The sequence below is a fragment of the Hemitrygon akajei genome, chromosome 30 (genome assembly GCF_048418815.1).
Source record: "Hemitrygon akajei chromosome 30, sHemAka1.3, whole genome shotgun sequence".
NCBI lineage: Eukaryota > Metazoa > Chordata > Chondrichthyes > Myliobatiformes > Dasyatidae > Hemitrygon > Hemitrygon akajei.
In genome coordinates this window covers 11,166,028-11,184,668 of record NC_133153.1, presented here as the reverse complement: position 1 = coordinate 11,184,668, position 18,641 = coordinate 11,166,028, and the positions used below count along the sequence as shown (strand labels likewise).

At 44.7% G+C, this 18,641-nt stretch overlaps 1 protein-coding gene across 1 annotated transcript in view; it reads right to left on the bottom strand.

Annotated features, from left to right (window-relative positions):
* The window catches only part of cers3a (ceramide synthase 3a), a 69,017-nt gene that overhangs the window by 28,846 nt on the left and 21,530 nt on the right, over positions 1-18,641 (bottom strand). Inside the window, exons 3-5 of the mRNA XM_073032986.1 lie at positions 12,105-12,222; positions 2,801-2,919; positions 2,265-2,322 (exon numbers count right to left, since the gene is read on the bottom strand). Coding sequence (XP_072889087.1) covers positions 2,265-2,322; positions 2,801-2,919; positions 12,105-12,222 — 295 coding nt within the window. The remainder of the gene's footprint in view (positions 1-2,264; positions 2,323-2,800; positions 2,920-12,104; positions 12,223-18,641) is intronic.

Sequence of the window (18,641 nt, the reverse complement as noted above, 5' to 3'; positions counted from 1 at the left end):
CCGAGTTTCAGTTCGCCCCTTGTGGATTTTTAGAAAAGAGACAGAGCAAAGATTCAGGATCTGTTCCTCTTTGGTATTCTCGCACTGGCAGCCCTCACCTTAACTTGCTGTGTCTGATATCAGAATCAGCTGATTCCCCACCCACCTTTTCAAAGATAAAGCACGCCTCTTTATGCAGTTTTTGGCCAGATAGGTTCATTAACAGAACTTTTGCCACATTGGCCTTCAAATATCAGGGTACTGAGTACAGGAGTTGGGCTGTTACGTTGAAGTTCTGAGGCTGAACTTACTGTATTGTGTGCAGTTCTGTTCACCTACCTACAGAAAAGATATCTCGAAAGGGTGCAGAGAAAATTTACAAGAAAGTTGCTGGGACTTGAGGACCGGAATTGTAGGGAAAGGTTGAATAAGTCAGGACTTCATTCGCTGGACCGCAGAGTAGTGGGAGATCATATAGTGATATACAAATTTATGAGGGGTATCGATAAGGTGATTGTCTGGAGGCTTTCCCCCGAGGCTGGCTGAGACCTGAACTACAGGTCATGGGCTTAGAGTGAAAGATGAAATATTTAAGGGGAAACTGAAGGGGAACTTTCAATTAGTAGGGGGTGTGAGTATGGAACAAGCTCTCAGCACAAGCAGTGGATGCGGATTCAATGTTAATTCTTTGAGAAGATTGGACAGGTACGGGGATGAGGAGGATGGAAGGCTATGGTCCAGGTGCATGTAGATGGGTCAAAGGGCCTCCCTTTGTACCACAGTGCTCCATAACTCATTATTTTCCAAGCTGTTTTTCCTACATTAACACAGTATTTGGAATCATTACAGAGGATGCTGCATTTTGAACCGCCCAGTGTGCTGATGGTCAGATAGTGTTAACATGTTTATCTCTATGGATCCAACTGAACTGCACGGCAGCAGAATGTGCAGCGCCTGGGAGGGCTGAATCAGTGTGCAACGCCGGCTCCTGTAAACCGGCATCTGACGCAAGCAGCGAGAGCACAATGACAACTAATACATTAAAGCTGCAACTCGCTTCTCAGCAAGAGCCCAGGGTTTGGTGGCCTGTACCTCAGCTGGCAGTCAGAGGACGCCTTCATCAGCTGACGTCTGTGCTTCTTTACTGGCGTAAATCTTAGGCTGGTAGCAACACAGTCACATTAATACGCTGAGGTCACAGACAGCGAGGGCCTCAAGCATTTTGTAACCAGCAGTTTTAGGCTGGGACCACACCCCAAGTTTCACCATCACTTTTTTTCCACAGCTGTGGGTGTGTGGGTGTGTCCTGTATAGATTCGTCAGAATAATCTGGAGGGCTGCAGTGCCAAGGGGCATGGGAAACAGTGGAGAAAAGCAGTAGTCTATGAGGGGGTAGAATAGAGATTTTGTCCCCCGGTCTCACGCTGCAGCCCTGTCCAAGGCAGTGTTGTTCTGGGTGGCTTTGGTGGGTGCCTGTGTTGCTGGACAGTTAAAGTGGTGACCGCATTAGGCTCTACTTACTGAGGCAGATGGGGGCGTGCAGACACAATAGATGTGTTTTAAGATGCACCTTAAATGCTTCTATCGATAGGTACATTAACATGCAAGGATAGGTGCAAGACGCAGGAAGAAGGGATTAAAGTTTGGTGAGCTAAAGGGCCTGTACTTGTACTGTTTTACATTCTAGAGGGATGCAACACAGAAGGCGGCTTTCAGCCCAGAGTCTCTGTTGACTGTCCAATCACAATAATCATCCATAAATCCCACTTCTACAAATTCTCTCCACATTCCCATCAACTCCCTACCACACCCCCTCCCCCCCAGATTCCAACACTCCTCTACACACCTGGAGCATTTTACGGCAGCCTACCGACCTGCGAGACTGTGGGGTGTGGAGGAAACCAGAGGACCTGGGAAACCCATGCGGCGACAATGAGAACGTGCAAGCTTACACAGACAGCATTACAAGTCAGGATTTCATCTGCGATCTGACGTGGCGAGACAGAGGCTCCATTCACTATCATCCAGTGTCTGCCCCCTTTCTCACTAACCCCTGCTGGAGATAGGGAAACATTCAGCCAACGACATAAGCAGCAGGGTTAAAGCAGCCACACACTGCAGGGTGGATGTGGTAAATGTGCTTGGATTTGCGCTCACTTCCTGCCTCATTTCCAGGAATCAATGGAAAGGCTTGTGGTCTATCAAAATTCAACGTGTCCAAGGCTCACTGGCATGAAGGTGCTGAGACAGGTTTACGGTAGCGAATTGTAGAGTGAAGTACTTACATCAATGAGGACAGCAATCCCTCCGATAAACGCTAGGAGATAAAATGTACAACGCCAGCTAGAAAACAGAAGTGTTTATTCCATATGTTATCTCTCTTCACTGACTGCAATGAAGGAACATGTGTTACTTTTTCAACAGCAGGAAAGGTGACTGCTTCACATATCAACAGCCACTCAGCCCATCACCCCGATCACTGACCCTTGAGCCAACAGAAACATTTCTTCATTTACAGAGAGAGGGAGAGATCTGGCGATCCACATGCACAAATCACTGAAAATTTGCATGTTATAGCAAGTAATTACAAAAATTAGATGAATGCTCATATCTTGCTGGAAAGGGGAAGGGGGATAAAGGTTGGGAAGTTGTGCTTCAAGGCGTTAGTGAGTGCACGTTTTTTCCCCCAAAGTAGATTTGTTCCTTTTCACAAGACTTCTGTTCTTTACAGCAATGCAGCTGTTGTTTCCCAAACAATCTGGTATTCTCATAAATTAAGATAGCACAGTAAACATCTGAAGGAACAACATTTTAAACATACCAAGCTTCTCGAAATTTCTTCATCAAACTTGGTCTCTCTTGATTTCGTCTCCTTCGAAACCATCTCTCTACCATCCGTATGGAGTAGCTGCTTTTCTTTGACAAGCCCTCTAACTGTGACTGCGAATAGAATGGAAAATTACCATCAACTACAGTGAACAAAGGAATCTTTAGAATAAGTGGCAACCTATATAATATTCCTTCTCAATTAATAGTTCCAAGTCACATTTGTTCAAAGAAATGCAGGTTACTTAAATTGGATATTTGCATTGGTAAGAGGCAAACGTTTATAATAAGTAGCCTCCAACCTGATGGCATGAATATCGATTTCTCCTTCTGGTAAAAAAGAACTCCCTCCCCCCCCCCCCCCCCCCGCCTCTTCTTTTATTTTCCACTCTCGCCTCTTAGTTTACTCTCCCCCTGGGCTCCCTCCTTCTTGCCTTTCCCACATCATCCATTCTCCTCTCCTCTCAGAGTCCTTCCTCTCCTTTGCCTTTCCCCACCCACCTGGCTTTACCCATCACCTTCAAACTATTCCCCCCCTTCCCCACGCCCCACCTTTCTATTCTGGCATCTTACCCCCTTCCTTTTCAGTCCTGAAGAAGGGTCTTGGCCTGAGAGGCATTTCCACAGATGCTGCCTGACCCGCTGAGTTCCTCTAGCATTTTGTGTGTGTTGCTTCCTACTTCCAGCATCTGTAGATTTTCTCATGTTTGTGTTTAATAAAGAAACTCTCATCGCTGAGACATTGTTACTGGACATACTGCGGGAACAGGATCTGGGAAGGTAGGTCGCCGGAAACGTGACCTATTCTCCTGAGAAAAAAGTGGGACTAAAACAAGGAGGAGCAGAGGCCGGTGACTAGAGAACTTCGGCCTCCCCATTCGAGAAGGGATACACTTGCAATAGTTAAAGGTTCACCTAGTTAATTCCTGGGATGAGGTGATTGAGATCCAAGGTAAAACTGACTAGGTTAGGGTGTGGCCAACTTAGAAATTAAGGATGTCATCAATCTGAAGGAAAAGCTATACAATGTTACAAAGATTAATGGCAGTGTATTGGTTTGAGAATTTTATTTTTAAAAGGAACTATTAAAAAATGACAAAAAAAAGATCACTGAGGGAGGAGACAAGGGAAAACTAGTAAACCCAGGTTGAAATCCTCCAGTCCAGCATTCTGTGTTGCAGCTATTCCCAGAGTCTGGTACTTCTTGAACCATCTGAGCCAATAATATGAAATAAAAATGGCAGAGATTCAAAATAATTATGTTGGATCGATCTTTGTGGAGAAGACACCATAAAATGTATAATAGATAAGGCAGGGATAAAGTCTTTATCAACAAAGAAAAATAACTAGGTCATCTAATGGTGTTGAAGAGTGCTGAGCTGATGGCCTACATTCTAGTGTTTTAAAGGAAGTGACCACAGAGACAATGGATGCATTGGCTGCAATGCTACCCAACTGGCTCAAGTGTCCAAGGACATCTTCACCTTCTTCCTGCTGCTGTCAGAAATCACCACCTGCTTCAAAAGGGCCGCAATCCTACCAGCGCCCAGGAACAGCTGGGCGAGCTGCCTCAATGACTATTGTCTGGTTGCACCCACATCTACTGTGATGAAGTACTTTGAGAGGTTGGTCATGCCTAGACTTAACTCTTGCCTAAGCAAGGGCATGGACCTATTGCCACAACTGGTCTACAGTGGACACAATCTTACAGACTCTCCAGTTGAAATCTGACCACCTGAACAATAGCAATGCCCATGTCAGGCTGCTGTCTGTCGAATACAGCTTGATGTTCAACAGAATCATCCCCTCAGTATTAATCGACAACCTTTAAAACCTGGACCTTAGTACCTCCCTCTGCAACTGGATTAACTTCATTGAGACCATAGTTTGTCTCAATGACTATTGTCCAGTAGCATTTCCATATACTATGAAGTATTTTGAGAGGTTGGTGATGAAACACATCAACTCCGGCATGAGAAGCAACTTGGATCCGGTCCAATTTGCCTACTGGCACAACGGGTCCACAGCATTTCATCGGCTCTTCACTCAACCCTGGAACAGCTGGACAGTGACAACAATGTGTGGACAATTTCTTCAATAAAAATAAATCGGTTCTAAAATCTACAGACAAATCATCACAAACTCCATGTTGTCAACACCGTCCACACTAAAAACCGGAAAAGGAAATGTGATTGTGTCTGATCATGAAATATACTTAACATGCCAACGAGGTGGAGGGTGACAACCTTTCATGCGCAGTTTAAATTTCTTTGTGCACTAGTGGCAAGAGGATCCATCCTAGTCCCAGTACCCAAATGCATTAATGAAGAAGGCACAGCAGTGCCTCTACTTCCTTATAAGTTTGCGAAGATTTGGCATGACATCTAATACTCTGACAAACTTTTGTAGATGTGTGGTGGAGTGTATATTGACTGGTTACATCACAGCCTGGGTATGGAAACACCCATGCCACTGGATGAAAAATGCCACAAAAGTAGCCCAGTCCATCACGCATAAAGCCCTCCCCTGCTTTGAGCACATCTACATGAAGCGTTGTTGCAGGAAAGCAGCATCCATCATCAGGGACCCCATCACCCAGGTCTTGCTCTCTCCTAACTGTTTCCATCAGGAAGGTGCTACAGGAACCTCAGGACTCTCACCACCAAGTTCAGGAACAGTTATTACCCTTCAACCATCAGGCTCTTGAATCTCGTTCAACTTAACTTGGCCCATCACTGAACTGTTCCCAGAATTTAATGACTCTTCATCTCATGTTCTCAATATTCATTGCATATTTATTTATTTATTCGTTCTCTTTTGTATTTGCAGAGTTTTGTTACCTTTTGCTCACTGGTTGTCTGCTCTGTTCCGTCTGTCTTCCATTGATTCTACTATGGTTCTTGGATTTACTGAGTATGCCCACAAGAAAACAAATCTCAGGGCTGTATATGGTGCACACATGTACTTTGATAATAATTTTACTTTGAACTTTGAGAAATAACATTCCCTCTTTGCTGACATTTAACACAGGTGCACTTCATGGCTGCATTTCTCCATTCTCTCTACACTCATTACTGTGGGGATAGCCATAGCTCAAACACCATTTATAAATTCGACGGTGACACCACTGTTGTTGTCAGAATCTCAGATGCCGATGACGAGGTGCACAGGAGTGAGAAAGACCGACTGGGTGAGTGATGTTGCAATTAACAGCCTAATGCTCAACATCAGCAAGACTGAGGAACTGACTGGGGACCTCAGGAAGGGCAAGTCAGGAGAACACACTCAAGTGTGAACAAACGTGACAGAGCTATCAGATAGCAACATGGATATGCAGAGTGCGGAAGGATATGGAGATTATGTAGGCAGAAGGTGTTAGTTTAATTGGATATAAATTACTAGTTTAACTAGTTTGGCAGAGTATCGTGGGCTGCAGAGCCTGTTCCTGTACACTACTGTTCTGTGCTTTGACAGTCTCCTGTACCTGCTTCTCCATTCAGTGCCATCAATGCTGATCCAACGTTGACCTCACTCTTTGACACTGAATCAAAATCAGGTCTACTATTACTAACATTTGTCATGAAATATGCTGATTGTGGCAGCTGTAAGCCATCAAAATAAATAAATAGCGCGAAACAGGAATAGTCAGGTAGTGTTCATGAACCGGTCTAAAAATCTAATGGGAGGGTGAGCAGCTTCAGGTTCCTGGGCCATCAACATCTCACGGGATGTGTCCTGGGCCTAGCCAGGTAATCGTGAGGAGGCACATCAGTGGCTTTACTCCATCAGGAGATTTGGTGTGACTGGCACATTTCTACAGATGTACGGTGAAGAGCATTCCAACTAGCTGCATTACTGCACCAACGCAGCCGATCAAAAGAGGCCGCACAGGGTTGTAGACGCAGACTGCTCCACCGCAGGCATGACCCTCCGCACCATCGAGGGCAACTTCAAGAGGCAGTGCCTCAAGGAGAATGCACCCACCGTTGAGGATCCTCGCAGTCTGGGACTTGCCGCCTTCTCTTCGGGGGGGGGGGGGGGGGGGTATAGGGGCCGGAAGACATGCAACATTTTAGGACCAGCTTCTTCCCCTCCACCATCAGATTTTATGTACAGATTTCTTACGGTAATTCATAGTTCTAACAATCATAAACTGCAGTATACTGCAGTTGCAAAACAACAGATTTCATGACGTATGCCAGTGATATTAAACCCGATCCTGAAATCTTCCACCCTCGGTAGTTGTGAAGGCCAAGTGCATTCAGGCCTCCAGTAAGCAGCGTTCTGCCAATCAAGTGCTACAGCAAACCGGCATTAAAATGGAATGGAGGCAAGGATCTTATCAACCTTGTCTTTACTGAATGCCAAAGCAGGCTCCGGGGGGCCTACTGACATAATCTGGCTCCTACCCCCAATGTCCTTGTGTTCGATCTCAGTATTATGCAGTTCTACATGATTATCAGCTTGCAGTGCAGCTGTAGTATTCCCTTGAGTGAAGAGACTGGTTACCAGACCCTAGACCACCATATGTCAGGGTTGAGAGTATACACTGCTACGGCATGGGCAGGGTCTGACTGTGCTAGCCTGGTTTAGTACTTAATCCCCGGTCACTCTGATTCCACTAATATTATAGAATGTTGGAGATTACTTCTCCTAAACATCAGCTCAGGTCTGGGCTGCAAAACCAGTCTTGGGTTGGGTTCAAATCACGTGTAGTCAGTTTGGGGTAAGGTTTTAATTACATAATTTACATTCTGAACTATATGCTCTGCCTCGGTGTGGGAGGGGGTGGGAGGAGGGCGTGAACCCACAATCTGAAGGGAGATCTTTGACTGGAGAAGCTAATTCAGTTTCTTTTCCACCAATGTCACCAAACCTCCTTAGAGATCGATCTTTTTGAACGCACGACCTTCTGACTTCCGGATAGATTAGAAACCGCAAAGGTCACTGCTCCTCAGACAGAGAGAAGATAGCGAAGGACGGAGGAACCAAAGCTGCACTATGTATCTTGGTCTGAGGAGGTATTTCTCAGGAGCAAATGCCCCTTAAGTGTACAGATTGGAAAAAGATAACGTGAGCTCGACAACATCCACCGAGAAGTTGGAGAGGAAGAATGAGTAGGAACATCTGGCAAGAAAAGTCACAAAGAGAGGAATGAGAATGTGGAGTGTGCTGTTTGACAAGAGTTTAGGGTTGCTCTTCTCAAATGTGCTCCTGGCTCCAACATTTCTACTTCACTGAAGAGGTTAAATCCCCTTCCTGAAAATGATTCACAACAGATTGACCCTGATGCCAACTGCAATAAAGGATGGCTCTGTCTCTGTGGCTCTTTTCAAATAGTCCTTGAGGTCATCTTTGGTGTCTGGGCCTGCTCACTACTGCTGAATGAGGATCAGGAAATCTTTCCCCATATCAGATGTAGATAAAGACTTAGATTTAGGGTAAGGAGGAAAAGATTCAGAAGAGAAATAGGGAACCACCTTCTTCACCAGAGGGTGGTGATTTCCTGGTACACGTTGCCAGAGAATGCTGGAAGCTGGGTGTCTGCCAGCATTTAAGAAATGTCCGGAAGAAACTTGCGTCACTTGGACTCAAAGGTCTATGGACCTATTACAGGGAGATGGGACTAATAAGGAAGGGTGCCTACTGGTTGGCACGGATTAGTTGGGCCAAATGGTCTGTATCTATGATTCAATAAGAGTAAGTGGAACAGAATTTCTGGCACAGGAGTGGAGATTAGACCATGGAAGCATTTGACAACAAAATCATTCTGCTAAATGAAATGAATATTGCTAAATATCCTTGTACATGTTGTCTTTTGGTCTTCTGTTTGTTTCATTTGAGATGTAAGCACAATATGCAGCATTAACAGGTCACTCCAAAACGCCCCGTGGCACCTGCACCCCTAGTGGCAAACTGAAAGGCAAGTGAGAACAGGGAGGATTTTGAGTCAAGCGCAGAGGCCACACGAAGAAGAACAAAATCACTGGTTAAGGCCTAGCCCTGTCACATGTGCACCTGGTTTAAGATGCTGGTTTGCAGTTCAGTCAGGGTGGGGGACGGTGGGGGGGGGGGGGGGGGGGGGAGGTGGGAGGGGAATCTTTTGACAACACAGCAAGTCCAATAGGAGTCGAGGAAAACCCTGCTGATGGATTATAGAACATGCTCTCGCAGGGAGTGGCTGCGGTGAGCAGTGCAGATACACTTGACGGAAAGCTGGATAAGCATCGATTAGACAGAATAGAAAGGGATGAGAGATGCTTCCTGTGGAATGGCTGCATTGACTGACCTGCTACTACAGTGCAAAACCCTGCTCTGTTTATGAATCTCTCTAGCAGTCCAGCCACTTCTTCTCATGGTGCCCCTCCCCTCGATCCCTCAATTCCAAGGCAGTTCTGGTTTAGTTTTGCCGGGAGATATGTAACCTGACTCACTGGGGGCCATTCATGAGTTTTATTTTAACCATGCACAACCAGGTACACTTAACACAAGTCACATTTAAAATGGTCACACTTACAGTAACGTGCACAAGTCTCAGGCACATAGTTTGATTACACCACCGCTGTGGGCCCTATCAAAGGTGGCGATGAATCAGCGTACAGAAGGGAGATTGAAAATTTGGCTGAGTGGTGTAATAACAACAACTTCTCACTCAGTGTCAGCAACACCAAGGAACTGATTGTAGACTTCAGGAGAGGGGAACTAGAGGTCCATGAGCCAGTCTTCAATGGAAGATCAGAGGGGTAGCAACTTTAAATTCCTGGGTGTCACTATTTCAGAGGACCTGTCCTGGACCCAGCTTGTAAATGCAATTGTGAAGGAAGCACCAGCAGCGTCTCTACTTCCTTAGGAGTCTGTGGAGATTCGGCATGACATCAAAAACTTTGACAAACTTCAACAGAAGTGTAGTGAAGAGTGTATTAACTGGCTGTATTGTGGCCTGATTTGGAAACACCAATGCCTTTAAACAGAAAATCCTACAAAAGGTAGTAGATTCAGCTCAATATACCATGGATAAAGTCCTCCCAATCATTGAGTACATCGATATAAAACGTTGTTGTAGGAAAGCAGCATCTATCATCAGGGAGATCGTCACCACCCAGGCCATGCTCTCTTCTCACTGCTACTTGCCTATCCATTGAGATGCTCCCACAACCAATAATCTCACTTAAAGAACTCTATCTTGTTATTTAATGATATTGTTATTTATTGCTATTGCTATTTATTTGCAGTTAGTTTTCTTCTGCACTCTACTTGATCTTCCACTGATCCTGTTATAGTTACTTTTCTACAAATTTGCTGAGTATGCCCACAGGGAAATGAATCTGGGCTCTATGTGGTGATATATATGTACTCTGATAATAGAACTACTTACTCACAGCTAGTGTGCCTAAGACTTTTGCACAGTACTGTAGTAATTTTATATAATGCACTATACTCCTCTTCAAAAAACAAATTTCATGACATACATGAGTGATAATAAACCCGATTCTGATATGGGTCTCTGTGTGGACTGAGAGTGAGAACAGGGCAGGAAGCAGGGGATCATAGTTGAGAAAGGGGGAGGGAGAAGATAGCACCAGAGAGACATCCTGTAATGAGCAATAAACCAATTGTCTGGAATCAAATGACCTTGCCTGGTGTCTCAGGGCTGGGTGTGGCTGTACCCACTTCAGCCCCTGCCCCTGGCACACCTCCTCTGCCACCTCTCCCACACCCTCACCATTCTCAACACCCTTCGCACCTTCCAGACTCGCCCTCCGCTTCACAGTGACAAATGCAGTAATGTGCAAAAGCCTTAGGCACTCGAGCTGTACATCTATGTGCCTCAGACTTCTGAACAGCACTGTACACATCAAATGAAAACTTCAAGAGAAAGTATCAGTGGACACTTAAGTCAGGATTGAAGTCAAAGGTTGCACACTGTGGGGAAGCTTACCTTTAGTTTCAATACTAGACTCCTGAACCTGTGCCAAATCAAGGCAATTATGGAGCTCAGATTTCCCTCGCTTTACTTGTTGTGAACCAATAAGTTCAAGTCAGCTGCTCGAACCCACTGCTCCTGGCTTCAGTGGGTGTGGGTCAGTGTTGCTGCCTATGTGAAATCTGATACTACATGTGTAGATGGACCATGACCCTCTATAAAAGGTCCAGCTGGCAATGGGATGGTTTGGGGGGGGGTGGTGGTGTTGGAAGAGTGGACAATCATTTTACTCTGATAATTGTTAAGCATTAAACCTGGACTTGAGGCTGGGTAAAATATATAATAGAGTAAAGGTCCTCCCCAGATGACCTCAGAGCTCCATTCCTGGCCAGGTCAGACAAGCAGCTCTTTACCCTACAGAAGAACCAAGGTGAGCCGTGGAAGATCAGAACTTGCACCCTTTCTCAAAAGAGCAGCATCAGCGCAAGCCCAGTCACAGATTGTTGATGAGGTTAATCATGGAGACAACAATATGGATGTGCAAAGATAGTTACTTGCTGGGTGGAACTGCAAGACAGGACAAACTGCAAATCTGACTTACTGATTGACAAACCGGATGAAGATGCCCCAACTTTTTCCATACAAAGACCCACTTTCATCACAGTGGTTGATACACAAATCAACATGTCTGGGAAACCGTCAATCCTGTCAGCTCAATCTCATTCCTTACGTCAGCACTAGACTTCTTGCATCTGACCAGTCGGTCAGTCTACTGCCCGGGGAAGTCCAGGTCTTCCCCAGCTTATGAAAGCCTAACTTGTGTACACCTGGGAGACCAGTAGGTTGAAGTTGCTGGCTGCTACTGGTAAGTTGGACCTCATTCCCGACTTGGGAACTGTTCAGGTTGCAACAGTTCACAGGAATGGAACCCCGAGGTCTCCTGGGGAGGACCTCTATTCTGCCACAAGTCCGGACTTAAAATCCCCATTATCACTCCCAAAAATGCTAAAATGATCTGGCTGCATAATGTAAGAATATAACCTGACACAATAGCAATTCCTTGGTGTTTCAATAACCATCCCCATGAACCATCCCAAAATATATATAGTGTACACCAACTCTTCATTCCATGTATTGCCCCATGGTTCACACCCAGACTGCAACACACATATTGAAATCTCCTACTCTGCACAGGTAGTCTCCAACACACCTATGGCCAACATTGTTCAGAAGTAATATTAAGCCATTACCGACTCACTTTCACTATTAATTTGCCTGAAAACATGCTGAGTAAATGCAATGAGATATTCACTTTAGCTCAGTTGGCCCGTTTTTGGAAGTAAAACTGTTGTGAAATTCAAATAAAAAAGCTTACCTTATTCGGATGCTTTGAAATTGAGACAAAGAAATGTTCTAAAACAGGATTATAGGTGGCCTTTAACCGGACGTGGTCTTTAATCCCCATAAGTTTTCCAAGTGGCGTGGCTATGAGCCTGTGGGTGTAAACATACACTACAGTAAAGCACTGAGCTACCTTCACCTTGGTTATAATCCCAAACATGAGAAAAGCTGCAGATGCTGGAAATCCGTCCTGGTGGAGACAAAAATGCTTCATCCTCCTCGACCTGCTCCAGCATTCTGAATGAGCTATCCAATTACCCTGTCTCTTTTCACAAAGCCTTCCTTGATTAAGTTTCCTTTTGAACGTTTCACTAGTTGTCTTCCACTCGCAGACAGTGCATTCTAATCAGTCACCACTGATACTCGCTCTAATGTGAACCTTCCAGTCACAGACTCTTTTGCCAGAGGGAACAACTTCATCAGGCTTACTCCCTGAAAAAAACTTACACAATCTACAACATCTCACAGCTTTACAGAACAATACCATTTCCTCCACATCTCCACGTCCTCCAAACAAACATGAATCAGGAGGAGATTCTCAGCCCTTCACCTCTGCTCCACAAATTCTATTGTGTCTGATCTGACTGCAATCTCAACTGCACATTTCTATCTACCCACCTTTCACTCCTTTGCTTAAGAATTTGTTTACTTACTGCCCATTACACCGCTGGCATTTAGGGCTGCAGTGACAGTCCTCAATCTCCGTCCTCGGCCATCTTCACTATTGTGCCCCAGGCATGGCTTAGGATTATTATTTCCTCCTCTATGGTACGCTGCCAAATTGTCTCCATCCTTCTTGGGTCCAATGAAGTGCGGTCTTGATGACAGAGTTGGGCTCTCTTCTCATCACGTGCCCAGTCCACGTCCAACACTTCCTCATGATGATTGCGGCCATGTCCTCTTGATGACACCGAAGGAGTAGGGCGTGGCTGGAGATCTTTATTGGACAGAGAATACGGAGGATCTTCTGGAGGCTCATGGTGTGCAACAGCGACAGCTTGGCAAGGCCGCTTTCTGCCATGCGCCAGCAATCTGACCCATACAGAAGTGTGGACAGAACACAGCTCTGGTACAGCTTCACCTTGTTGTGGACACTGTACTTGGGCTGATCTCATTGCTCTGAAGTTAAGAATTAATTTACCCCCACCTTAAAAATATAACAGCCCCAAAGACTCAACGCAAAAGATAAAATATTTGCCTCATCTTTCTCTTCAAAGGGCAAACCCATATTTTTAAACAATGTCTCTTAGTTCTGGATTCCCTCACAAGAAACACCCCTCCACATCTATCCTGTCGATGCTGACTGAAACCTTAATTTGTTTCAATAGCCCCTTCTCACTCTCCTGAACTCCACCATGTACAAGCCGAGCAGTCCAATCTTTCCCCATAAACCAATCTGCCCAGTCCTGGTTTTAGATTGGCAAGTCTTTTTTTCCAATGCACTGACATCCTTCCAATGCATTACACACCTTGGTAATACTACCGCATCTTCTCTTTAATTAGGAAAAGCTTCCAAAAGCTTGGTGCCCAGAAATAATCACGTTACTCCCAATTAGAGTGAAGCCAGTAACTTATCAAGATTTTATATCAATCCCTTACACTTATTTGTAAAATGTTGTGAATTTGTGTTGTTATGAATGTACCACAGCTCTGAGGGGCCAAAGGGTGCGGGACCAGCCCCCTCCTTCTGGAGAATCGCAAGATCGCTATTAATTCGGGTCTTGGACCCAGGAAATGAGAGACAATGCAACGGATTTGACCATTGTTCTTAGAGGCACCTGTGTGAATTGCAACTCTGTAGTACGTGCCAGCTATCAGGGACATGGACACCCTCGGGCAATGTGGGGTGGGGATTGTATCACCCTACCTTGATTGACATTTACAAATCTGCCAGCCATGATAAAACGGAAACTGCAGGAGGCGGTACTCCAGCGACGCACCAGACAGAGACACCATCGCTGATCGCTCCCGTAAGAACGGGAAGCTGCTCGGGAGCCACGTGGGATTTGGATCCCCTAGCTAGGGAATCGAGTGGCTAATAACCCCGAAAAGGATTCCGAACTGACAACGGGGAACTCATGTTCCCGATTCCACGATTTGAGTCCAACAGGCTGGCAAGTTTATTTTCTCTCTCCAACCCGTGAACACCCAGCGGTCCCTCAAATGGCTAAAAGCCTTCATGAACTGGCGAGACTTTTTATATTTCCATCGGACAATAGTTTTACCCCTAGACAAACGATAGAGCTACTTTGAATTGTTGATTATTACTATACCCGTGCTTTAGATTGAGTATTGACAACGTATATTATCTGAATGTTTGTATTAACCTTACTTTTGTGCCCCTTTATAAATAAAAACGTTTTAAAATGGTACCATCAGACTTCAGCGGACCTCTCTATCTTTGCTGGTAAGTGACCCAGTTATGGGGTTCATAACAGTGTGGACAGAACACAGCTCTGGTACAGCTTCACCTTGTTGTGGACACTGTACTTGGGTTGATCTCATTGCTCTGAAGTTAAGAATTCATTTACCCCCACCTTAAAAATATCAGAGCCCCAAAGACTCAATGCAACAGATAAAATATTTGCCTCATCTTTCTCTTCAAAGGGAAGAGAAGAAGCCATGTCAAAACAGTTCATCCCCTTTTCCAACAGGGAAGATACAGCAAGGCACTTTGTTTTCAAATCTGCTACTAAATGCCTGAAAGAGAAAGCCATCAGAGACATAACACTCCGAATTCAGACAAATGTATATGTGAAAACAACTCAGACAGGCACCGTTACTGCCTATACGTCGTGAAATCCGTCCCTTACACACTTCTCCCTCAATCTAGTAACAAAAATGCACTTCACATGAGATCTTATCTGATGACCTTGTCACAAGAGCTGTACATGATGTCTTAGCAACTTATCCCCTATACTTCCATTGAGAACACCAATGTGAAGACTGCTCTTATTCAAAATGGATTTGTCTTCAGTGAAAAAAAGTGGTTTAGATGTCTATTTTTTTAAAGCCACTGCCATGTATTAGGACTTTTACCATTTTGGCAAGGAATAGTTTAAAATTTCAATTTAAGACACTTTAGCCTCTAACATTAGCTGGGGGATTCCCAAGCTGTGCTACCACAGACAACTACAATATGCCAAACTAACAGTTAATCATCCACTCAAGATACTAACCACCAACAAAGAGTTTTCTGTGAGAAACTTCTGAGAAATAAGATACCCTCTTGGCTATCAAGCCTAATGATAAATCTCTGAATGAGGATGATTAAGATTTAACACTCGACATTCATATGACATCACAGAAAAACCGCACGAGATTAATGAGGTTGTTTAAGATAGTGTGTCAACTTAAAGTGGCTTACTGCAAGACTAAAGCCAGTCAAGTCAACATAACCCTTGGTGTCAGTGCTGAAGTTATCTAAAAGTTAAAGTTCCACTGAAAACGTGGGGTGACTGTTTCAGATCTTGATCACGTGCTGTGGTTAATGGTTGTAACACACACACACACACACACTCACTCACTCACTCACTCACTCACTCACTCACTCACTCACTCACTCACTCACTCACTCACTCACTCACTCACTCACTCTGTTGTTGGATTTGTTTTGAAGAGTAGTGCCTGGTAACTTGCAGTCACCTCTGACCAGTTAGCACCAGTGACCTCTTCTAAAGATAAACAAACTTTGTGTCAGCAGACTGATCACAGATTTACCTGAGGTGGGGGCAGGGAGATGGAGCGACAGTGTACACTGAAGCAACATCAGTCCCTGTGGAGTCCAATGAGAAGGGAAGATGTAAAGTGACAAAACTCCCTGGAACCAGGCTGAATGTTCTCGTTTGACAATGGAACTTCAATTAGAATGGCAGAGGTCATATGGGTTGTAGTTCTAGGTTTTATGTGCAGTTTGGGTCAGAGAGAAGGAAAGATGCTAGTAGTCCAAAGTGCACGACCTAGTTTGTGGGCTCAAGTGAAAAAATTTGTTTTACTGCCATAGTACTGTGTGGATATTACAATGGTACCGTTTTGAAGAACTCTTCAATATTACTAAATTGGAACTGAAATACAAGTGATATTGTAGTGAAATCTACCGATAATAACACAATAGGAAAATGAGTTGACCACTCTGGCCCTCAAGCCTGGCTCACTAGTCAATAAGACCATGGCCAATATGCCCCACATCTCATTTCTTCTTTTCCAGAGTCCTCAATTCCTCGGTCTTTCCAATATTTATCTACTGCCTCTTTAAACACCCCAACTATCTGACCTTCACATCTCTTTGGGATTGAGAAATCAAAGATAAAAAACTTCCTATTAAAAATAAAGCCTGCGTTCTGGGAGTGAACAGTATTTCACGAGGTCTGGAATGAAATGCAGAACTAGCAGTGTTTCGGCTTATTTGTCATCCTCTTAGTGTAACTGTCTCCTCATCTGGTCTGATGATTCATTCTTATTTCCAGGAGAAATAGTTCATCAGAACTTTCTTTTCCTCTTCAACATCTTGCATTTTTGAAAGTACAGTAGATGTTGGTTAATTAGGCCATCGGTTAATTGGGACAGTCTCTTATTTAGGACAACTTAAAGAACAAAAACTAATCTAGAAAATAGCTGGGATTCCCATTGTTTATTTGGGACACTGTGTTGTTTAATTGGGGCAGTAGACTGCTGCCATACAGGTTCTGACTGGCATCAGACACGTGTAACTTGTGTGGTCATTAGACATTATACTGTGCTTAGGGCAAACAGTTTTCAAATTGCGTCAATTGCACGTGCTTGTGGTCAAAGGGCAGAATCAAAAACAGGTGTAATATCACCAGCATATGTTGCGAAATTTGTTGTGAGGTAGTGTTCATGGGTTCAATGTCCATTCAGAAACTGGATGGCAGAGGGGAAGAAGCTGTTCCCAAATCATTAAATGTGTCCCTTCAGGCTTCCATGCCTCCTTCCTGATGGCAGCAATGAGAACAAGGCATGACTTGGGTGATGGGTGTCCTTAATGATGGATGCCATCTTTTTGAGGCATTGTTCTTTGAAAATGTCCTGGATGCTATGGAGGCTAGTGCCCATGATGGAACTGACCAACTTTACAACTCTCTGCAGCTTGGTTTCATTTTTCTGTGCTGGACCACCCCCCTCCCCAACCCCATACCAGACGGTGATGCAACCAGTTAGAATCTTCTCCACAGTTAGAAATTTGCGAACATCTTCGGTGATGTACCAAATCTTCCCAAACTCCTAATGAAATATAGCCACTGTTGTGCCTTCTTTGTAGTTGCATCGATACGTTGGGACCAGGTTAGGTCCACAGAGATATTAACACACAGAAGATTGAAATTGCTCACTCTTTCTACTTTTGATCCCTCTATGAGGATTGGTGTGTGTTCCTTCATCTTACCCTTCCTAAAGACCACAGTCAGCTTTTTCATCTTATTGACGTTGATCGCAAGGTTGTTGCTGCGACACCACTCCACTAGCTGATACACCTCACTTCTGTATGCTCTCTCATCTCAGTCTGAAATTCTGCCAACAATGGTTGTACTGCCAGCAAATTTATAGATGCCATTTGAGCTGTGCCCAGCCACACAGTCATGGGTGTAGAGGGTCGAGCAGTGGGCTAAGCACACACCCCCGAGGTGCACCAGTGTTGACGGTCGGAGAGGTGGAGATGTTATTTCCAATCCGCACAGTCTGTAGTCTTCCAGTTACAAAGTCAAGGATCCAGTTGCAGAGGGAGGTACAGGGGACCAGGTCTGTAGCTTTATCAATCAGAACTGCAGGAATGATGGTGTTAAATACTGAGCTGTAGTCAATAAGATGCATCCTGACATAGATATTTGTATTGTCCTGGCCACAGACCTATTGTGGTGATAGACAAATTGCAGTGGGTCCTGGTCCTTGCTGAGACAGGAGTTAATTCTAGCCATGACCTACCTCTCAACACACACAAAATGTGTGTGTGTTTTAATTTCCAGCATCTGCAGATTTCCTCGTGTTTGCACCTACCTCTCAAAGCACTTTGTCATCGTACATGTGAATGCTACTGGACAATTGTCATTAAAGCAACTCACCCTACTCTTGGGCACTGATATAATTGCTGCCCTTTAGAAGCAGGTGGGAACTTCTGACTGCAGCAATGAGAGACTGAAAGTTGGCTGGCACAGGTTTTCAGAGCCCTACCAGGTGTTCCATTAGGGCATGTCACTTTGCAAGTGTTCACCCTCTGGAAAAACCGAGATCGCAGGGTAACCAGGTGCTGCAGGGATTCTCATGGCTATAGTCTGATTCTCCCTTTCAAAGTGTGCGCAAAAGGCACTGAGCTCATCTGGGAGTGAAGCATCACTGCCATTCACGATGTTAGGTTTTGCTTTGTAGGAAGTAATGGCTTGCAAACCCTGCCAGAGCTGACGCACCTCCAACCTCGTTCAGAATTGTTGTCTTGCTCTTGAGATAGCCCTCTGCAAGTTGTACCTGGTTTTCTTGTGCGGACCTTGGTCACCAGACTTGA